General features: G+C 48.7%; 1 protein-coding gene across 3 annotated transcripts; it reads left to right on the top strand.

Moving 5' to 3' along the window:
- Positions 1-634: 634 nt before the first annotated feature.
- Positions 635-10,485, top strand: ZNF668 (zinc finger protein 668). 3 transcript variants are annotated; one of them, XM_008594235.1, is made up of 3 exons: positions 635-1,256; positions 7,900-8,568; positions 9,068-10,485. In XM_008594235.1, exons 2-3 carry the CDS (start codon positions 7,922-7,924, stop codon positions 10,278-10,280), a joined length of 1,860 nt encoding a protein of 619 aa, XP_008592457.1. In that variant the 5' UTR covers positions 635-1,256; positions 7,900-7,921; the 3' UTR covers positions 10,281-10,485. The 3 variants fall into 3 exon arrangements, with proteins under 3 accessions (XP_008592457.1, XP_008592467.1, XP_008592461.1); XM_008594245.1 differs by lacking the exon at positions 635-1,256 and adding an exon at positions 1,917-2,463; XM_008594239.1 differs by lacking the exon at positions 635-1,256 and adding an exon at positions 7,226-7,540.
- Positions 10,486-15,936: the final 5,451 nt, after the last annotated feature.

The following is a 15,936-nucleotide window of genomic DNA, read 5'->3' as shown; positions in this document are numbered from 1 at the left end:
GCCTCCTACAACACCTTGGCCTTTTCCGACTCTGACTCCATGTTCCCGTGGGACCCCAACACAACTCCAATCTCTGACTCTAAAACCCCTCACTCATCCCTCGAACTCTCACCTTACAAAGCTCTTCGCTCAAGAGTCCCCTCCCCTAATCAACTACAGACGAGGTCCTCTCGTCTCACTCATCTCCTCTGCCAATCTCCTCTGCCAATCTCCTCTCAGAACCCCTACCTCGCACCGGCGGCTCCTTCTTGTTCCCGCCGCGGGCGCGTCCGTTGGGGACCGCGAACGGGAGCGCGCCTGCGCACTGGGACCCTTATCCTAACTGCAGCTGCACGCCCCGAGGGGTGGCTCTGGGGGGCTCTCGCGCTCCCACACACGCACACTCAGTCGGGGCTCCCGGGAGGTAGGAGGAAAGGGAAAGAGGGAAAGGAGAAGCGGAGGAGGAAGGAAGTAAAGGGAAGAGTGCACAGCTGGCACAAGCCAGAATTCTACCCCCAACTCCGCGGACACTTCCTATTGTTACTAGGAAACAGGAAGTGTCCTAGAGGCAAAAGCTTCCCCGCGAGACTTCCGCCTCGGGAACACTTCCCGTCCCGCCTCCTAGCAGCCCTTCTACACAGCCACACCTCACACTCTGACTCCGCCCACGTAGGTCACAGGGCGGTGTTTTTACGCACTACCTTAGCCACACTTCCGGCAAAAACTGCAAAAATCGTTCTGGTGCACATTGAATAAACAGAAGAGGGAAAAATTCTGCATTCCCGGTCACAGTACTTGGTGACGCTTTTTGTGGGGCTCCTTGAAAGACTCTCCCCAAGACAAATGGAGGAACTGTCATTAAATTCACTCCATGTTATTAAAGGAAATGTGGAATATAAGCGGATTTAGATACTACAAAGCTTGAGCAGGGCCTTTCTGCCCTCCCACATTCTAGTCCTTGCAGACACTTCCGGTGACCTGGCCCCAGGCTAGTAACAGCCGGGTTTATACCTTCAACCTGGCCGGCGCCCCCTACCCTTGGTACCCACAGAGACGCCTTGCAGGATGTTTCTCCGCCACTATAGGCTGGATGTAGTCCGTAAACTTTTCCTTCCTGCCTAGCGGGGAAAGCTCTCTTCCATTTCCGCTCGCCGCCGCCGGCCCCGCCTCCCCTGCCCCCTGCTGGGTCCTAGCGCCGACCCCTCTGGTAGTGTCCCGGGCTCCATCCCTGCGAAGAGCCGACGCTGACACCACGGAGCCAGCCTGAGTCCGATCAGGTAGGGAAAGCCAGCGAAAAGCCGCGGAGGCCCCCGGCGGTTCCCGCGCGACTGCAATCCGATCTGGCCTTAGTTTCCCTGTGGGCGCTGAAGGCGGACTGTGTTGCCCCGGCGCGAGCCGCGCGGGCGGGGCGGACGGCGAGCCGCCCCGGGCAGGTTCCCGGCCCAGCAGGTCCTAGAACCCGCCGGCTGTCTCCGCGGGCCGGCTCTTCGGAGACCGAGGCTCGGCCCGCGCGGCTGCCGGTCTTGCGCGGGGCTGGCCCTGGGGTCCTAGAGCCCGCCATGTTGTGGGCTTTTGTCCCAGTGTGTGAGAAAGATGGCAGCAGCTATCAAAACATTCCTGGCATAAGTGATATTCTATACATTCGGTACACCTAAAAATGTAAAATACCAAAACATGCAAGAAAAAAAAATCCAATTATTGTGATGATTTCAGGTGAACAATTCTGACCAAAATTTCCTGGGAACTATTCAGACATGACAAGGCCCATCTCAAGTCACTCTATGTATTAGTTTCCTATTGCTGCTGTAAAAAAACTACAAGCTTAGCTTAAACAACACGAGTTTATTATTTTACAGTTCTGTAGGGTAGGAGTCTGGCACAGGTCTCAATGAGCTAAAATCAAGGGATTGGCAGAGATGCATCTCCCGCGGTCCTAAAGAACGCCATCTTGCAGGCCTTTGTCCACATTTGGCCCTCCGTCCATTCATTTGTTCACTCCCTTGTTTTTCGCTCACTCCTTGCCACGTTCTCCGAGGCCACGTTTTCCGAGGGCTCATTCCGAGACGAGTCAACCTAGGGCCGTGTAAAGGCTGCTTGTCTCTCGGGGTGCCGACCTGGACGGTGGCAGGGAGCGAGGGGAGCAGGGTTTCTGCAGCTCTCGGCCCCTCCTCAGCGCGTCTGTAGACCCTAACGCCCTTCAGACTCCTTCACATGCGTTAGGGGCCGCATTTTACTGATTAGGGAATTGAGCCCAGAGCGCCGTGGAGCGCTTACCTCTCTGCTGGCCACTAAGTATTCCCGAGGGCACTGGGGCAGGGGCTAGGTATTTGAAGGATGCAAAAGAGTTTTCCCATGGGAGAAGACAAGCAAGGGCTCCATAGGCAGAGGAGACTGCATATGGAGGTGGGGACGGTTGAGAACTGTGGCTGGACCTTAGGTCGCTGTCGGGAGAAGGACACTGCCCCCGGAGCTGAGGCTGGAAAAGTATGTTGGGATCAACTTGTGAACTTTCCAGGTTGGAGGCCAAGGAGGCCATCTCTGCACTGTTCCGGCAACTCACCAGATTTGTCCTGGCCTTTGAGGCCTATGTGGTGACTTGTTTAGAGATGGGGAGACTGAAGTGTCTGCTCTATCACTTCATCCCTGCCCCCAGCGTCCTAGCCTAAGCTTTTTGGGAATTGGATTTTTTTTTTTTGGAGGCTGGCTGGTGCTGGGATCTGAACCCTTGACCTTGGTGTTATGGCACCGCACAGGAATTGAATCTCTGCATCCCTGGTGAAACAGCAGAACTTCATCACCCTCCTAAGCCAGTAGTGAAGCAAAGACAAGGCTCCATCACCACAGCAGTGAACCCACTGTGGGATACTAGGGTGATATTTGGACCCTGTGAACTGGGAAAGGCTGAAAAATTCAGCTGATGTATAGTTGTTGACTGACATTCTCACAGAGTCCTACAATTGGGGAGGCAGAGGCAGAGGGTTCGAATTCCATCTGAGGTTGATTCATTACGTTTGTTTTGGTCACCAAACAGGGTTCTGGATGTAGAGGATGCAGAATGCAGATAATCAGGTTTCCTGGCTCTTTGCCAGCCTGGATTCTGGTGCTGCAGACAGAGAATTAACAACAAAACCATAAGATGTGTAGGTCACTGGCTGTGACCATGACTAGTTAACTAGTTATTTTGCTTCTCTGTGGTGTTACTTCTTATAAGAATACTAATCCTATTAAGGAATTAAGGTTAAATGAGGTCATAAGGGGGGGCCTTAATTACTTTCATAAAGGTCCTATCTCCAAATACAGTCACAAGGTGGGTAAGGGCTTTAGTATATGAATTGGGTATGGGGGGGGGGACACAAACATTCAATACTTAACAAACTTCTAGGCAGATGTGAGGTTAGCTTGAGTAGTCTGAGTAATGTGCATAAAATGCTTAGAATGATAGCTGGCCCACGGTAAGCTTGCAAGGAATGTTATCCAGATGACACCATAAAGGAAGTTAAGAAGGAGGACATTAATGTGGAGGAGATGGAGAGTGAGCAGCAGGGATACAGACAGCATTAAGAAAGGTGGTCACGAAAGCCCTCTGAGTAGGCGACAGGGACCTAAGGCCCACATGAAACTAAAGAAACAGCTACACAGAGATCCTGGGGTAATAGTGGTCTGACAACTGCTCATGCAAAGGCCCTAAGGTAGAAAGGAATGGGGCTCTTTGAGGAGAATAAAGGGTGGAGCTTCGGAAGCCATGGAGAGAGTAGTGGGAGAGGAGGTAAGCAGGAGTTAGAGGGGCCTTGCTGGTCATGGAAAAGATATTGGCCTTTGTCCTGGGAACAGTTGGAAGTCTCATGATTTAGCTAATAAAACTTGAATGAATGAAGACTGGTAGAGAAAGAACCCAGCCTTGGGCCTGAAGACTTGGGTTTCAGTCTGGACTCCTTTACTAATTACATATCCTTGTGTGAGTTTTTTCCCTTTTAGCGACCTTAATCTCAGCATCTGACAAAGAGGTATAGTAAAAATGCCTCTCTTCTAGGACCTTGTGAAGGCCTAAGGATGTGTGTTTCGTTGGTTTTTATTTTTTTAAAGATAACTGGTAAGGGAATCTTAACCCTCAACTTGGTGTTGTCAGCACCACACTCTCCCAAGTGAGCCAACCAGCCATCCCTATATAGGGATCCAAACCTATGGCCTTGGTGTTATCAACACCACACTCTCCCAAGTGAGCCAACCAGCCATCCCTATATAGGGATCCAAACCTATGGCCTTGGTGTTATCAACACCACACTCTCCCAAGTGAGCCACAGGCTGGCCCTTGTGTTTGGTTCTTAAGTGTTGGTTGGAATGATCCAGGGAGTGTGTTTAAAGTACAGATCCCTAGGGCCAGCCCATGGCTCACTAGGGAGAGTGGGGTGCTGATAACACCAAGGCCACGGGTTCGGATCCCTATGTAGAGATGGCCAGTTAGCTTACTTGGGAGAGCATGGTGCTGACAACACCAAGTCGAGGGTTAAGATCCCCTTACTGGTCATCTTTTGAAAAAAAATTTTAATAAAAAAAATAAATAAATAAAGTACAGATTCCTGAGTCCTACCTCAAGATCCCTGGATGATTATTCTGATGCAAGAGTTTCACAGACCTGACTTGGAGAAACATTACTCTAGGGAATGGTGGGTAGAAGAGTCCTGGGTAAACAATGAAGTCAGGAGTTAATGGTGAGGCCTAGTTAGACAGAGGCCTAGTCTACCTTGCCCTGTACTCTTCATGGAGCTGGGCACCTGCTGGCATCAGTCTGGCACTCCCTTACCTTTTCCCATGGGAAGCGCCTTAGGAAGAAGGATGTACTCCTCTAGCTACCTGGTCTCTGGTTCAAAGACAGCAAGGGGCAGTCTAGAGGCCATAGCTCAGAATCAGTGGGCCTAGTCCTCTGAGAGGGTAACAGAGTCATAAAGGGTGGTGGCTCTGGTTTCAAGGCAGTTCTGCAAGGATGAGAGAAGACATATTTGGACCTGAGATCAGAGTTCTGGTCATTGTGGGGCTGGCTCAAGCAGCGAACAAGTCGGGGAGGCCCCAGACCACTAAACAAGGGCCCAACAACTTGAGGCAAGTTAATCACCTGGATTCAAGGCTGGCCAGTTAGCTCAGTTGGTTAGAGTGCGGTGCCAATAATGCCAAGGTCTAGCATTTGATCTCTGTTAATGGCCAGCCACAGAAAAGGAAAAAGAGATAAAGACATGTGGATTCATGGGCCGGCCCGGTGGCTCACTCGGGAGAGTGCGGTGCTGATAACACCAAGGCCCCGGGTTCGGACCCCATATAGGGATGGCCGGTTCGCTCACTGGCTGGGCGTGGTGCTGACAACACCAAGTCAAGGGTTAAGATCCCCTTACCGGTCATCTTTTAAAAAAAAAAAAAAAAAAACATGTGGATTCAGGTGTTATCCGTATGAATCCCAGCAGTATGACTGTGGGCAAGTCAGTTAACTCTTAGAACCTTAACTTATTCATCTGTAAAATGGGGACAGTATTCCCTATCTCGGGAAGCTATGAGAGAATTAGAGTCAAATGCTCAGCAAAGTGTCTGGTTCTAAGAAGACTCAATAATTGAGGGCAGTAATTTTTCTTGTCGCATTCAATCCTTACCCAGCCCTACAAGAAGTACTGTCATTACCTCTGTTTTTTAGATAAGAAAACTGAGGTTCTAAAACACACAATAAATTGCACAAAGTTACATCAGATGGCAAGTAATGGAGGCAAGATTCAAAACCAGGCAGTTTGGCTTCAGAGGCTGTGCACTTGACCATAATGCTATACTGTTTTTCTAGACCTCGGTTCCCTTACCTGTGAAAGGGAATAATAGAACTTTTCTCATAGTGTTGCTGTGAAGGGTCAGTGAGTTAAAACACATAAAGAGCCTAGGATACTGCCTTGTATTGGGCAAGTGCTCAGTAAATGCAAGCTATCATTTTTTTTAAGGAGAAACTTTATCAGGCAGACTCCAGAGTTGGTCTGGAAAGGAGGTAGTGAATGCCTCATCCAGAGACAGGGAGGGATCCCAAGATCCCCTGGAAACTAGGAGGAATAAAAACCATTGAGGTTAGAATTTAAGCCCCTTAACTCACCTTCAAGCCCCAGGATTTAATGGGAAAAGTGAAATAACCAAGCTGAGGGTAGAACAGTTGTGTGTGGTTTCGGCCAAAACCCAAAGAGATGCAGGAAGAGCTTCCTGGGGGGAGGTGGGGCTCAAATGAAGGATTGATAGGATTTGGAACAACCAGGAAGGACCTGAGAACTTGCATGGTATGATGAAAGCCATGGAAAGTTTTTGAGCAGAGAACAGGAAGCATGACATGGTACTTTAGGGAGAACTCTCTGGCTACATTGGGGGAGGTGGGGGAGGGCAGTGGGGAGGACTGAGGCAGGGCCTCCAGGGAGATAGGTGCTGACCCGAGAGATGCAGCCCTTGCCACTCACCCTAGGGGCTCCTGTATTTCCCCCAGCACCCTCCTGGCTCAGCGCAGCTCCAACTCCCTCCTGTGTCATAACTTAGAAGCCACCAACCCCTGAGGAGTTCAGATGAGGAAACAGGCCTATAAACAAGCACCAGTTTCATGGAGGTCTCATAGTAAGTTATCCATGGGGCTGGAAGTGGAACCTAGGCCTCCTAGCCTCTGGGAACCCCCCTCATCTCCCTCCCCTAGCAGCAGCTGCTGAACACTCCTTAAGTGGATCCACCATAATCCTCTTCTCTTCATCTCCCAGGGAGGATGAGCTGGTGTTAAGACTAATATAGCCATTAATCCTATTTGCTTCCAACTGTGATCCCCAGGAGCAGCTGGATGGAGGGTGTCTGGGCCCTGGACTGGAAAGTAGGGACCACAGCTCGAGCTGGTGTCCTAGGAGGCCACACCAGGTCAGATATATCGGTTATGACTCAGAAAGAGGCTTCTTTTTTTTTTTTTTTCCTTTTTGTCTTTTTTCGTGACCGGCAACGGGATCGCAACCCTCGGTGTTGCGCCCGCACCTCGCTCAGCCAGTGAGCGGCTGGTCTGTATGTGGGATCTGAACCCTCGGCGGGGGCGCCACCGCACTCCCAAGTGGTGCACTGTAGCAGTGCGCCACCGGGCCGGCCCAGAAAGAGGCTTCTAACTGCTAGCAGTGGCTCAAACTGCCTTGAGAGAGAGTGAGCTTCCCATTACCAGAGTTACTGGGACGGGAGTCCAACAGAGATTCCAGAGAAGAGGGTGGACCAGGATTCCTGTCTGGGGTGGAGTTCCTCATAGCTGTGTAGGACCAGAATTCTGTGTGAACAGTTGCTGTCTCTGAGAGCAAACCAACCAGCAGGGAAAGACAAAACACATGTGCTGGGGACCTATCACTTCCAGACATTGCCAACCACCACATTTAGCCCATTGGCTCCACCCTCTTCTGGACCCAGGCTTGTCTTCCCTGGGTGCTTGGAGACCTTCAGGCCAGGCCCATGTCTGGGTACCCTCTGCATCTGCAGCCTTGCACAGCACACTGTGTCTGGGTAGAGTCCTTGGACACTGAGCCAAAGAAGGAAGATGGCAACAGAAATGGAACCTGGGCCTCTGGGAATGCCACAGGGTTTGGAAACGTCCAGAGGTTGGGAAGGGAAAGGCAGGTGGAATTTTTGTGACCCCAGCCTCTTTTCTTAGCCTCTCTGAGGTCACCTGGTCCAACTCCTTTCTGTCAACGAGCAAATTAGAGTGGAAACTTGAACGCAGGGTATCAGAGCCAGGAATGCTTGGCAGGAAGGATGTGGGGTCCCAGTTCGGTCTGAGCAGCCCCAGGTTGGAAATGCAAATAAGATAGGGCCTCCTCTGAGGCCTCACTTTGGTTAGGAGAGAGGCCTTGAAGAAAGGTGAAGGGATGTAGCTTCGGTCTAATGTTTCTTCTCTTACAGAGAAGCCCCGCCCACCAAGGCCATGGAGGTGGAGGCCTCGGAGGCCCGGTCCCCAGCCCCTGCCTACAAGCGCTGTGGCCGCCGCTACAAGTGCCTGTCCTGTACCAAGACATTTCCAAACGCTCCCAGGGCAGCACGCCATGCTGCAACACACGGGTCTGCAGACTGCACGGAGGAGGTGGCCGAGGTGAAGCCAAAGCCGGAGACAGAAGCCAAGGCGGAGGAAGCCAGTGGGGACAAGTTGTCTGGATCAGCAGCTAAGCCTCGGCCCTACGCGTGCCCGTTGTGCCCCAAGGCCTACAAGACGGCACCCGAGCTGCGCAGCCACGGTCGCAGCCACACGGGCGAGAAGCCCTTCCCGTGCCCCGAGTGCGGCCGTCGCTTCATGCAGCCTGTGTGCCTGCGCGTGCACCTGGCCTCGCACGCCGGCGAGCTGCCCTTCCGTTGTGCGCACTGCCCCAAGGCCTACGGTGCGCTCTCCAAGCTCAAGATCCACCAGCGCGGTCACACCGGCGAGCGGCCCTACACCTGCGCTGACTGCGGCAAGAGCTTCGCCGACCCCTCAGTGTTCCGCAAGCATCGGCGAACACACGCGGGGCTACGGCCCTACAGCTGTGAGCGCTGTGGCAAAGCCTACGCAGAACTAAAGGACCTGCGCAACCACGAGCGGTGAGCGGTGAGGGCCGGTCCGGGGCGGGGACGACGGCGGTGGCTGTAGCCAATTGGGCCTGGGGTGGAGTCTCAAAGAGTAGAATGAGCCAATGGGAAGGTGGGTGGGGCCGACCTCGGGGAGGGGCTGGGCAGGTGGGAAGAGTTGGTGCCCCAGGTTGGATAGGGATGGGGCATGAGGGCGGGGCAGACCACCATGAGATGGAGCCCCGAGAACAGGGTGGGGTCAGAGTGGCCTAGGCTCCTGAACTGCTGGAACGGGGCAGCTTTTGAAGTTTGGCAGGTCAGAGGGTCTTTGGTGGTACACAGGGAGTGTGGGTGGGGCCTGTCCTGCCCAGGTCTTTGATGTGCACAGGGGTTTCTTACTCTGGGGTGCAGTCCTGTGTGTACCGATGCTCCCAGAGATGTTTAGGGAACCCCTAAATTACAGCCAAGACAGGCAGCGCAGCTCAGATTCTGGGGCTGTCACCTTCATGCCCGGTCCTCCACACTCCCACAGGTCCCACACTGGTGAGCGCCCCTTCCTCTGCTCTGAGTGCGGGAAGAGCTTCTCCCGCTCTTCGTCACTCACGTGCCACCAGCGCATCCACGCAGCGCAGAAGCCCTATCGCTGCCCGGCCTGCGGCAAGGGCTTCACGCAACTCAGCTCCTACCAGAGCCATGAGCGCACCCACTCGGGCGAGAAGCCCTTCCTGTGCCCGCGCTGCGGCCGCATGTTCTCTGACCCCTCGAGCTTCCGGCGCCACCAGCGTGCGCATGAGGGCGTGAAGCCTTACCGCTGCGAGAAGTGCGGCAAGGATTTCCGGCAGCCGGCAGACCTGGCCATGCACCGGCGCGTGCACACAGGCGACCGGCCGTTCAAGTGCCTGCAGTGCGACAAGACTTTTGTGGCGTCCTGGGACCTCAAGCGACACGCGCTGGTGCACTCAGGCCAGCGGCCCTTCCGCTGCGAGGAGTGTGGGCGTGCCTTCGCTGAGCGCGCCAGCCTCACCAAGCACAGCCGCGTGCACTCCGGGGAGCGCCCCTTCCACTGCAATGCCTGCGGAAAGTCCTTTGTGGTCTCATCAAGCCTGAGGAAGCATGAGCGGACCCATCGTAGCAGTGAGGCTGCAGGGGCTCCCCCACAGCAGGAGCTGGTAGTGGGGTTGGCGCTGCCTGTGGGCGTGGCAGGTGAGGGCTCAGCTGCCCCAGCAGCGGGTACGGAACTAGGGGACCCTCCAACAGGGCTGCTAGAGCTACCCCCGGAGCCAGGTGGTGTGATGGCCACACAGTGGCAGGTGGTGGGCATGACGGTGGAGCATGTGGAGTGCCAGGATGCTTGTGTTGGGGAGGCTCCTGGTCCCTTGGGAGGGGCAGGTGAGGTGGGGGGTGAGGAGGTTGACGAGAAGCCACCACAGTTTGTGTGCCGCGAGTGCAAGGAGACCTTCTCCACGCTGACGTTGCTGCGGCGGCACGAGCGCTCACACCCGGAGCTCCGGCCCTTTCCTTGCACCCAGTGCGGCAAGAGCTTCTCAGACCGGGCCGGGCTGCGCAAGCACAGCCGCACACACAGCTCTGTGCGCCCCTACACCTGCCCTCACTGTCCCAAGGCCTTCTTGAGTGCCAGTGACCTGCGCAAGCACGAACGCACCCACCCCGTGTCCATCGGGACCCCCACGCCCCTGGAGCCCCTTGTGGCTTTGCTAGGAATGCCTGAAGAGGGGCCAGCCTGAAGCCGGTGCCTCCCCCCAAGCCCCACACTCCCAGGAATCCAGCACCCCAGGGTGCTTCCCGAACTCCTTTTGCTCCAGCTCACTCTTTAGACTCCAGATCCCTGCCCCTGAGCAATTAGCTCAGCTGTCGCCCAACTGAGAGGCTGACAGCTGCTGTGAGAGACGTGGTTCTCTCTGAGCAACATCATTAAAGCACTCACTTTGACACTGGGCTGTCTTCTGTGTTCTGGTTTGGGGTGCAGGGGTGGGAGTTTGGGCATCAGATAAGGTTCAGTGGAGACCCCTGGCCTGGCAGATTAGAAACTAGAAGGGTCTTTGTATACATTGTTTGTCAAAGTATGTTTTAGGATGTCTTGCCACAAAGGGTTCCAAGGCCAAGTACAGAAAATTCCCTGTGCCCTTTTTGGGGATTCTTGGTGACCAAAAGTGTATTAGAGGTATTAAGTGCTGCAGTGAGCAAATCTGTTTAGCTTTGTTTAGCCTATACTTATTTGGCATGGAAACCTTTTACTGAGTAGTTCTACTGTCCTTTTATAGAAAATAAACTGAGGTAAAAAAAAATTAACCTTCCCTGTACACTGCAATAACAAATTAGAAATATACTTGGAGGAAAAAGGGTTTCCACTCACAACAACAAAACACACAGAACAAAGGAGTAAGCCTCACAAGAAACGTTATCTCTAACCTGAAGGATATGAGGTCAGACCTAAGTAAATGGAGACATATACCATGTACCTGAATGGAAAGACTCTTTAAAAGAAGCTGATTCTCCCCAGTTTAATCCTTAAATGCCTTGCCATCCTAAAGGATTTTTTATTTTATTTATTTATTTTTTTATTATTATTTTTTTTTTTTTAAAGATGACCAGTAAGGGGATCTTAACCCTTGGCTTGGTGTTGTCAGCACCACGCTCAGCCAGTGAGCGAACTGGCCATCCCTATGTAGGATCCGAACCCATGGCCTTGGTGTTATCAGCACCGCACTCTCCCGAGTGAGCCACAGGTGGCCCTCTAAAGGATTTTTTAAACAGAACTTGAGAATCCAAAGTTCATGTGCAATAAATTTTTTTAAAACAGTAGAGTTGATGTGTTTGATATGCTTCATAAACAGCAAATACTGGAGTAAAAACAGGCTATTATTGGCACAAAAATAATGGAGAGAGAGTGGGGGTGTTCAAAAACAGCCCTGACTATTTCTGTGAGTTTAGTTTTTATGGTAAATGTGATTATTCAAAACAGTGGGAAAGGATAGACTTAAATAACTTTCCAGTTGTATTCGTACTCTGGAAGGCTATACAACAATTTTAAAATAATTTTTCAAAGACCAAAAATGGAAAAACAAAAAGGAGGCCCCACATTTAGTGTAAATTGGTACAGCCTCTTGGGAAGATGATTTAATCATACTTAAAAAGTTGAACGCACATAGCCTTGGACCCCAGCAAGTACATCTCATAATTTACACCACAGATTTCTTCTTCCACTTCTGTTGCAAAATCAAAGATAGAAGAATATTCAATGCAGCAAACTTTGTGGTAACAAAGAACTCTGGAACACCCTAAATGTCCATTGACAGAGGACTAATTAATTAAGGCTAACCACTGTGAAATACACTATGCAGGTGTTTTTTTAAAAAATGAGGCCTATCTGTTACTGAACGATGTCCGAAAAATATGGTACAAAGCCCTGTAGTTAGTATGCTCCCCTTTGGGCCAAGTTACACATAAGTCCTCAAATTCCCATAGAATATTCTAGAAGGGTACTCAAAAACTGACTCAAGTTTATAAATTCCAGGCACTAATGCCTTCCCCATTCATAAGCCAAAACACAGCCAAAGGTAAGAGTGAATCAGAACCTCCTTTCTGTGCTCTTACCTCAAGACTTGGGGGCCACCAAATTGTAATTGTCAGGAAGTGACCAGCGTGCCAGATCCACATGCCAGCCATAGGGGATATCGTAGCAGTTGTCCATAGCCCAGGATTGATAGACCAGGTGGTCAAGTGCCAGGAGCAGAAGTGGCAGGTGTCTCCTTGATGGCAGGGCCTCAGCATCGTCATACCCAGGCCCTCAAACATTAGCTTTAGAAGGAGCCTTCACTACTGGTCTCCATAACAGAACAAGGGCCACACGTCAACAGCAGGGGCTACGGTGTAGGAAGAGAGCACCAGTTTGGCCAAGGACACTCACTGCTCATCCCTATACCCAGAACAGGGCAGCCACTGACCACAGGCCTCCTGTCTGTCCAGGCTGGGGCCACAGTCTGATGGGGGCCAGGAAAGAAACAGACCAGACTGAAGGATTGAAAGCAGGGGGACTTTGGTTACTACCAACTTGCTCTGTGACCTTGAACAAGATGGTTTATCTTGGGGGAGGGGGCGATACCTTTTTAAAATTGATACAAAGATACCATATATGCTGATCAACAGATACCCCTTGCTATCTACCTGTAATTAAGAATGAAGTGGTGATAACACTAAGATCAAGGGTTCGGATCCCTGTACAGGCTAGCCACCAAAAAAAAAAAAAAAAAGATATAATTCACATATCATACAATTAACCCTTTTGAAGCACACAATTAAGAGGTTTTTAGTGTATCACAGGGTTATGCAACCATCACAATCTAATTCTAGAATATTTTTCTCCCTCTAAAAGGAGTTCCATACCCATTAGCTGTCACTTCTTATTGCCCCCTGCTGCAACCCCTCAGCCCTAACCAGTCACTGATATACTTTCTGTCTATGGATTTGCCTATTCTGAACATATTTTGTAAATGGAATACCATATGTGTAGCTCGTATCAATACTTCATTTCTTTTATTGCCAAATAATATTTCATTGTGTTGATATACCACATTTTGTTTATTCATTCATCAGTTGATGGGCATTTGGATTTTTCCATTTTTTGGCTGTGAATAATGTTGCTATGAACATTCATGTACAAATTTTTGTGTGAACATATATTTTCAATTCTCTTGTATATATGAGGGTATTTCAAAAAAGTCATGGAAGGGCCGGCCCGGTGGTGCACTGCTATAGTGCGCCGCTTGGGAAGCGCGGCGGCGCTCCCGTCGAGGGTTCGGATCCCACATACAGACCGGTTCCTGCTCACTGGCTGAGCGAGGCGCGGGAGCAACACCAAGGGTTGCGATCCCGTTGCCGGTCCCGGCCCAGTACGGGGGCAACACTGAGGGTTGCGATCTGTTGCCGGACACGGAAAAAGACAAAAAGGAAAAAAAAAAAAAAGTCATGGAAAAATGGAGTTAAAAGATAATATGAATCTTTCCACGAGCTTTTTGAAGACCGCTTGTATACCTAGAACTGCTGGGTCACATGGTAACTCTATGTTTAATTTGAGGAACTGTCAGACTTTCCAAACTGGCTGCACCATTTTACATTCCCACCACTTGTTATTATCTGTCTTTGTTATTATAGTTGTTCTAGTGGGTGTGAATTTTGTAGTTTTGATTTGCATTTCCCTGATGGCAAATGATGTTGAGCATCTTTTCATGTGTTTATTGGCTATTTGTATACTGTCTTTAGACAAATGTCTATTCACGTCCTTTGCCCATTTAAAATTGGGTTGTTTGTCTTCATGCTGTTGAGTGGTAAGAGTTCTTTCTATATTCCAGACACAAGTTCCTTATGATTTGCAAAAATTCTCTCCTACTCTGTGAGTTTTCTTTTCACCTGCTTGATGATGCTGTTTGAAGCACAAAAGTGTTTAACTTTGATGACATCCAGTTTATCTACTTTTTCTTTTGTTGCTTGTGCTTTGGGTGCCTTAGCTAAGAAACCATTTCCTATCTAAGGTCATCAAGATTTATGCCTGTGTTTTCATCTAAGAGTTTTCTAGTTTAAAGTTTTATAAACGTTTATAAAGTTTATAACTTAGTTATAAACTTATAAAAGTTTTTATAAACTATAAAAGTTTTATCACTGAAAGCTCTTACATTTAGGTCTTTGATCCATTTTGAGTAAATTTTTGTGTAAGGTTTGAGATAGGGATCCAACTTCATTCTTTTGCTTTGGATGTCCAGTTGTCCCAGCACCATTTGTTCAAAAGACTATTTGTTCTCCATTGAATTGTCTTGACACTTGTTGAAAATAAACTGACTCAAAATATTAGGGTTAATTTCTGGACTCTCAATTTTATTCTATGGGGATATTATGCCAGTACAATAATGTTTTGATTTCTGTAGCTTTGTGTTAAGTTTTTAAATCAAGACCTGTGAGTCCTCCAGCTTGTTCTATTTCAGCATTATTTTTGATTTTCTGGATCTTTTGCATTTCCATATGAATTTTATTTTATTTTATTTTTATTTTTTATTTTTTGGCAGCTGGCCAGTAAGGGGATCTGAAATCTTGACCTCGGTGTTATATCAGCACCACACTCTCCCAAGTGAGCTAACCAGCCAGCCAGCCCTTCCATATGAATTTTAGAATCAACTTGTCGACATTTGCCTACCCCTCTCACCGCAAAAACAAACAAACAAAAAACACTAAGGGCTGACTGGTTAGCTCAGTTGGTTAGAGCATGGTGCTGATAACACCAAGGTCCAGGGTTCAATCTCTGTACCAGACAGCTTCCAAAAAAAAAAAAAAGCTAGATGGGATTTCAGTAGGGATTGCATTGAATCAATTGATCAATTTGAGGAGTACTGCCATCTTAACAATATGAAATCTTCTGCCCCATGAACATGATTTTTTCATTTATTTAGATATTTAATTTCTTTCAACAATGTTTTGTAGTTTTTAGTGTATAAATCTTACACTTCTCTTAAGTTTATATCTAAGTATCTTATTCCTTTTGCAGACAGCTTCCCAAAAAAAAAAAAAGCTAGATGGGATTTCAGTAGGGATTGCATTGAATCAATTGATCAATTTGAGGAGTACTGCCATCTTAACAATATGAAATCTTCTGCCCCATGAACATGATTTTTTCATTTATTTAGATATTTAATTTCTTTCAACAATGTTTTGTAGTTTTTAGTGTATAAATCTTACACTTCTCTTAAGTTTATATCTAAGTATCTTATTCCTTTTGTTATTATTATAAATGAATTGTTTTCTTCATTTCATTCTTGGATTGTTCATTGCTAGTGATGAGAAATACAATATATTTTTGTACATTATTCTTGTATTCTACAACCTTGTTGGTTTATTAGCTCTGATAGTGGTGTGTGTGTGTGTGTGTGTGTGTGTGTGTGTGTGTGTGTGTGTATTCCTGAGGATTTTCTATGTACAAGATCATGTTATCTGTAAATATAGTTTACTTCTCCTTTCCAATCTGATACCTTTTACTTCTTTTTCTTCCCTAGTTTCTCAGGCTAGAACTGTCAGCACAATGTTTAATAGAAGTGGTGGGAGCAGACATCCTCATTTTGTTCCTGATCTCAGGGAAAAGCATCCAGTATTTCACTATTCAGTATGACATCAGCTGTGGGTTTTTCATAGATGCCTTTTTGTAATCAGCAAACTGAGGAAGTTCCCTTTTATTCCTAGTTTCTTAAGCTTTTTTATTGTGAAAGGGCGTTGGATTTTGTCAAATGAATTTTCCGTGTCTATTGAGATGATCATATGGTTTTTGTTCTGTATTCTATTAATATTTTGTATTACATTAATTGAGTTTTGGATGTTAGATTAACTTTACAGTCCTGAGAT

Source organism: Galeopterus variegatus, unplaced genomic scaffold, assembly GCF_000696425.1.
Source record: "Galeopterus variegatus unplaced genomic scaffold, G_variegatus-3.0.2 Scaffold162, whole genome shotgun sequence".
Taxonomy (NCBI): Eukaryota; Metazoa; Chordata; class Mammalia; order Dermoptera; family Cynocephalidae; genus Galeopterus; species Galeopterus variegatus.
The sequence above is the reverse complement of the archived record's forward strand: the minus strand, read 5'-3'. Positions and strand labels throughout refer to the sequence as shown.

What these genes read in the sequence shown, in the direction of transcription:
- ZNF668 (XM_008594235.1), top strand. Translation starts at nt 7,922, where the DNA reads ATGGAGGTGGAGGCCTCGGAGGCCCGGTCCCCAGCCCCTGCCTACAAG. An exon ending in GACCTGCGCAACCACGAGCG is followed by an intron (nt 8,569 to 9,067) that starts GTGAGCGGTGAG and finishes ACACTCCCACAG; the next exon opens with GTCCCACACTGGTGAGCGCC.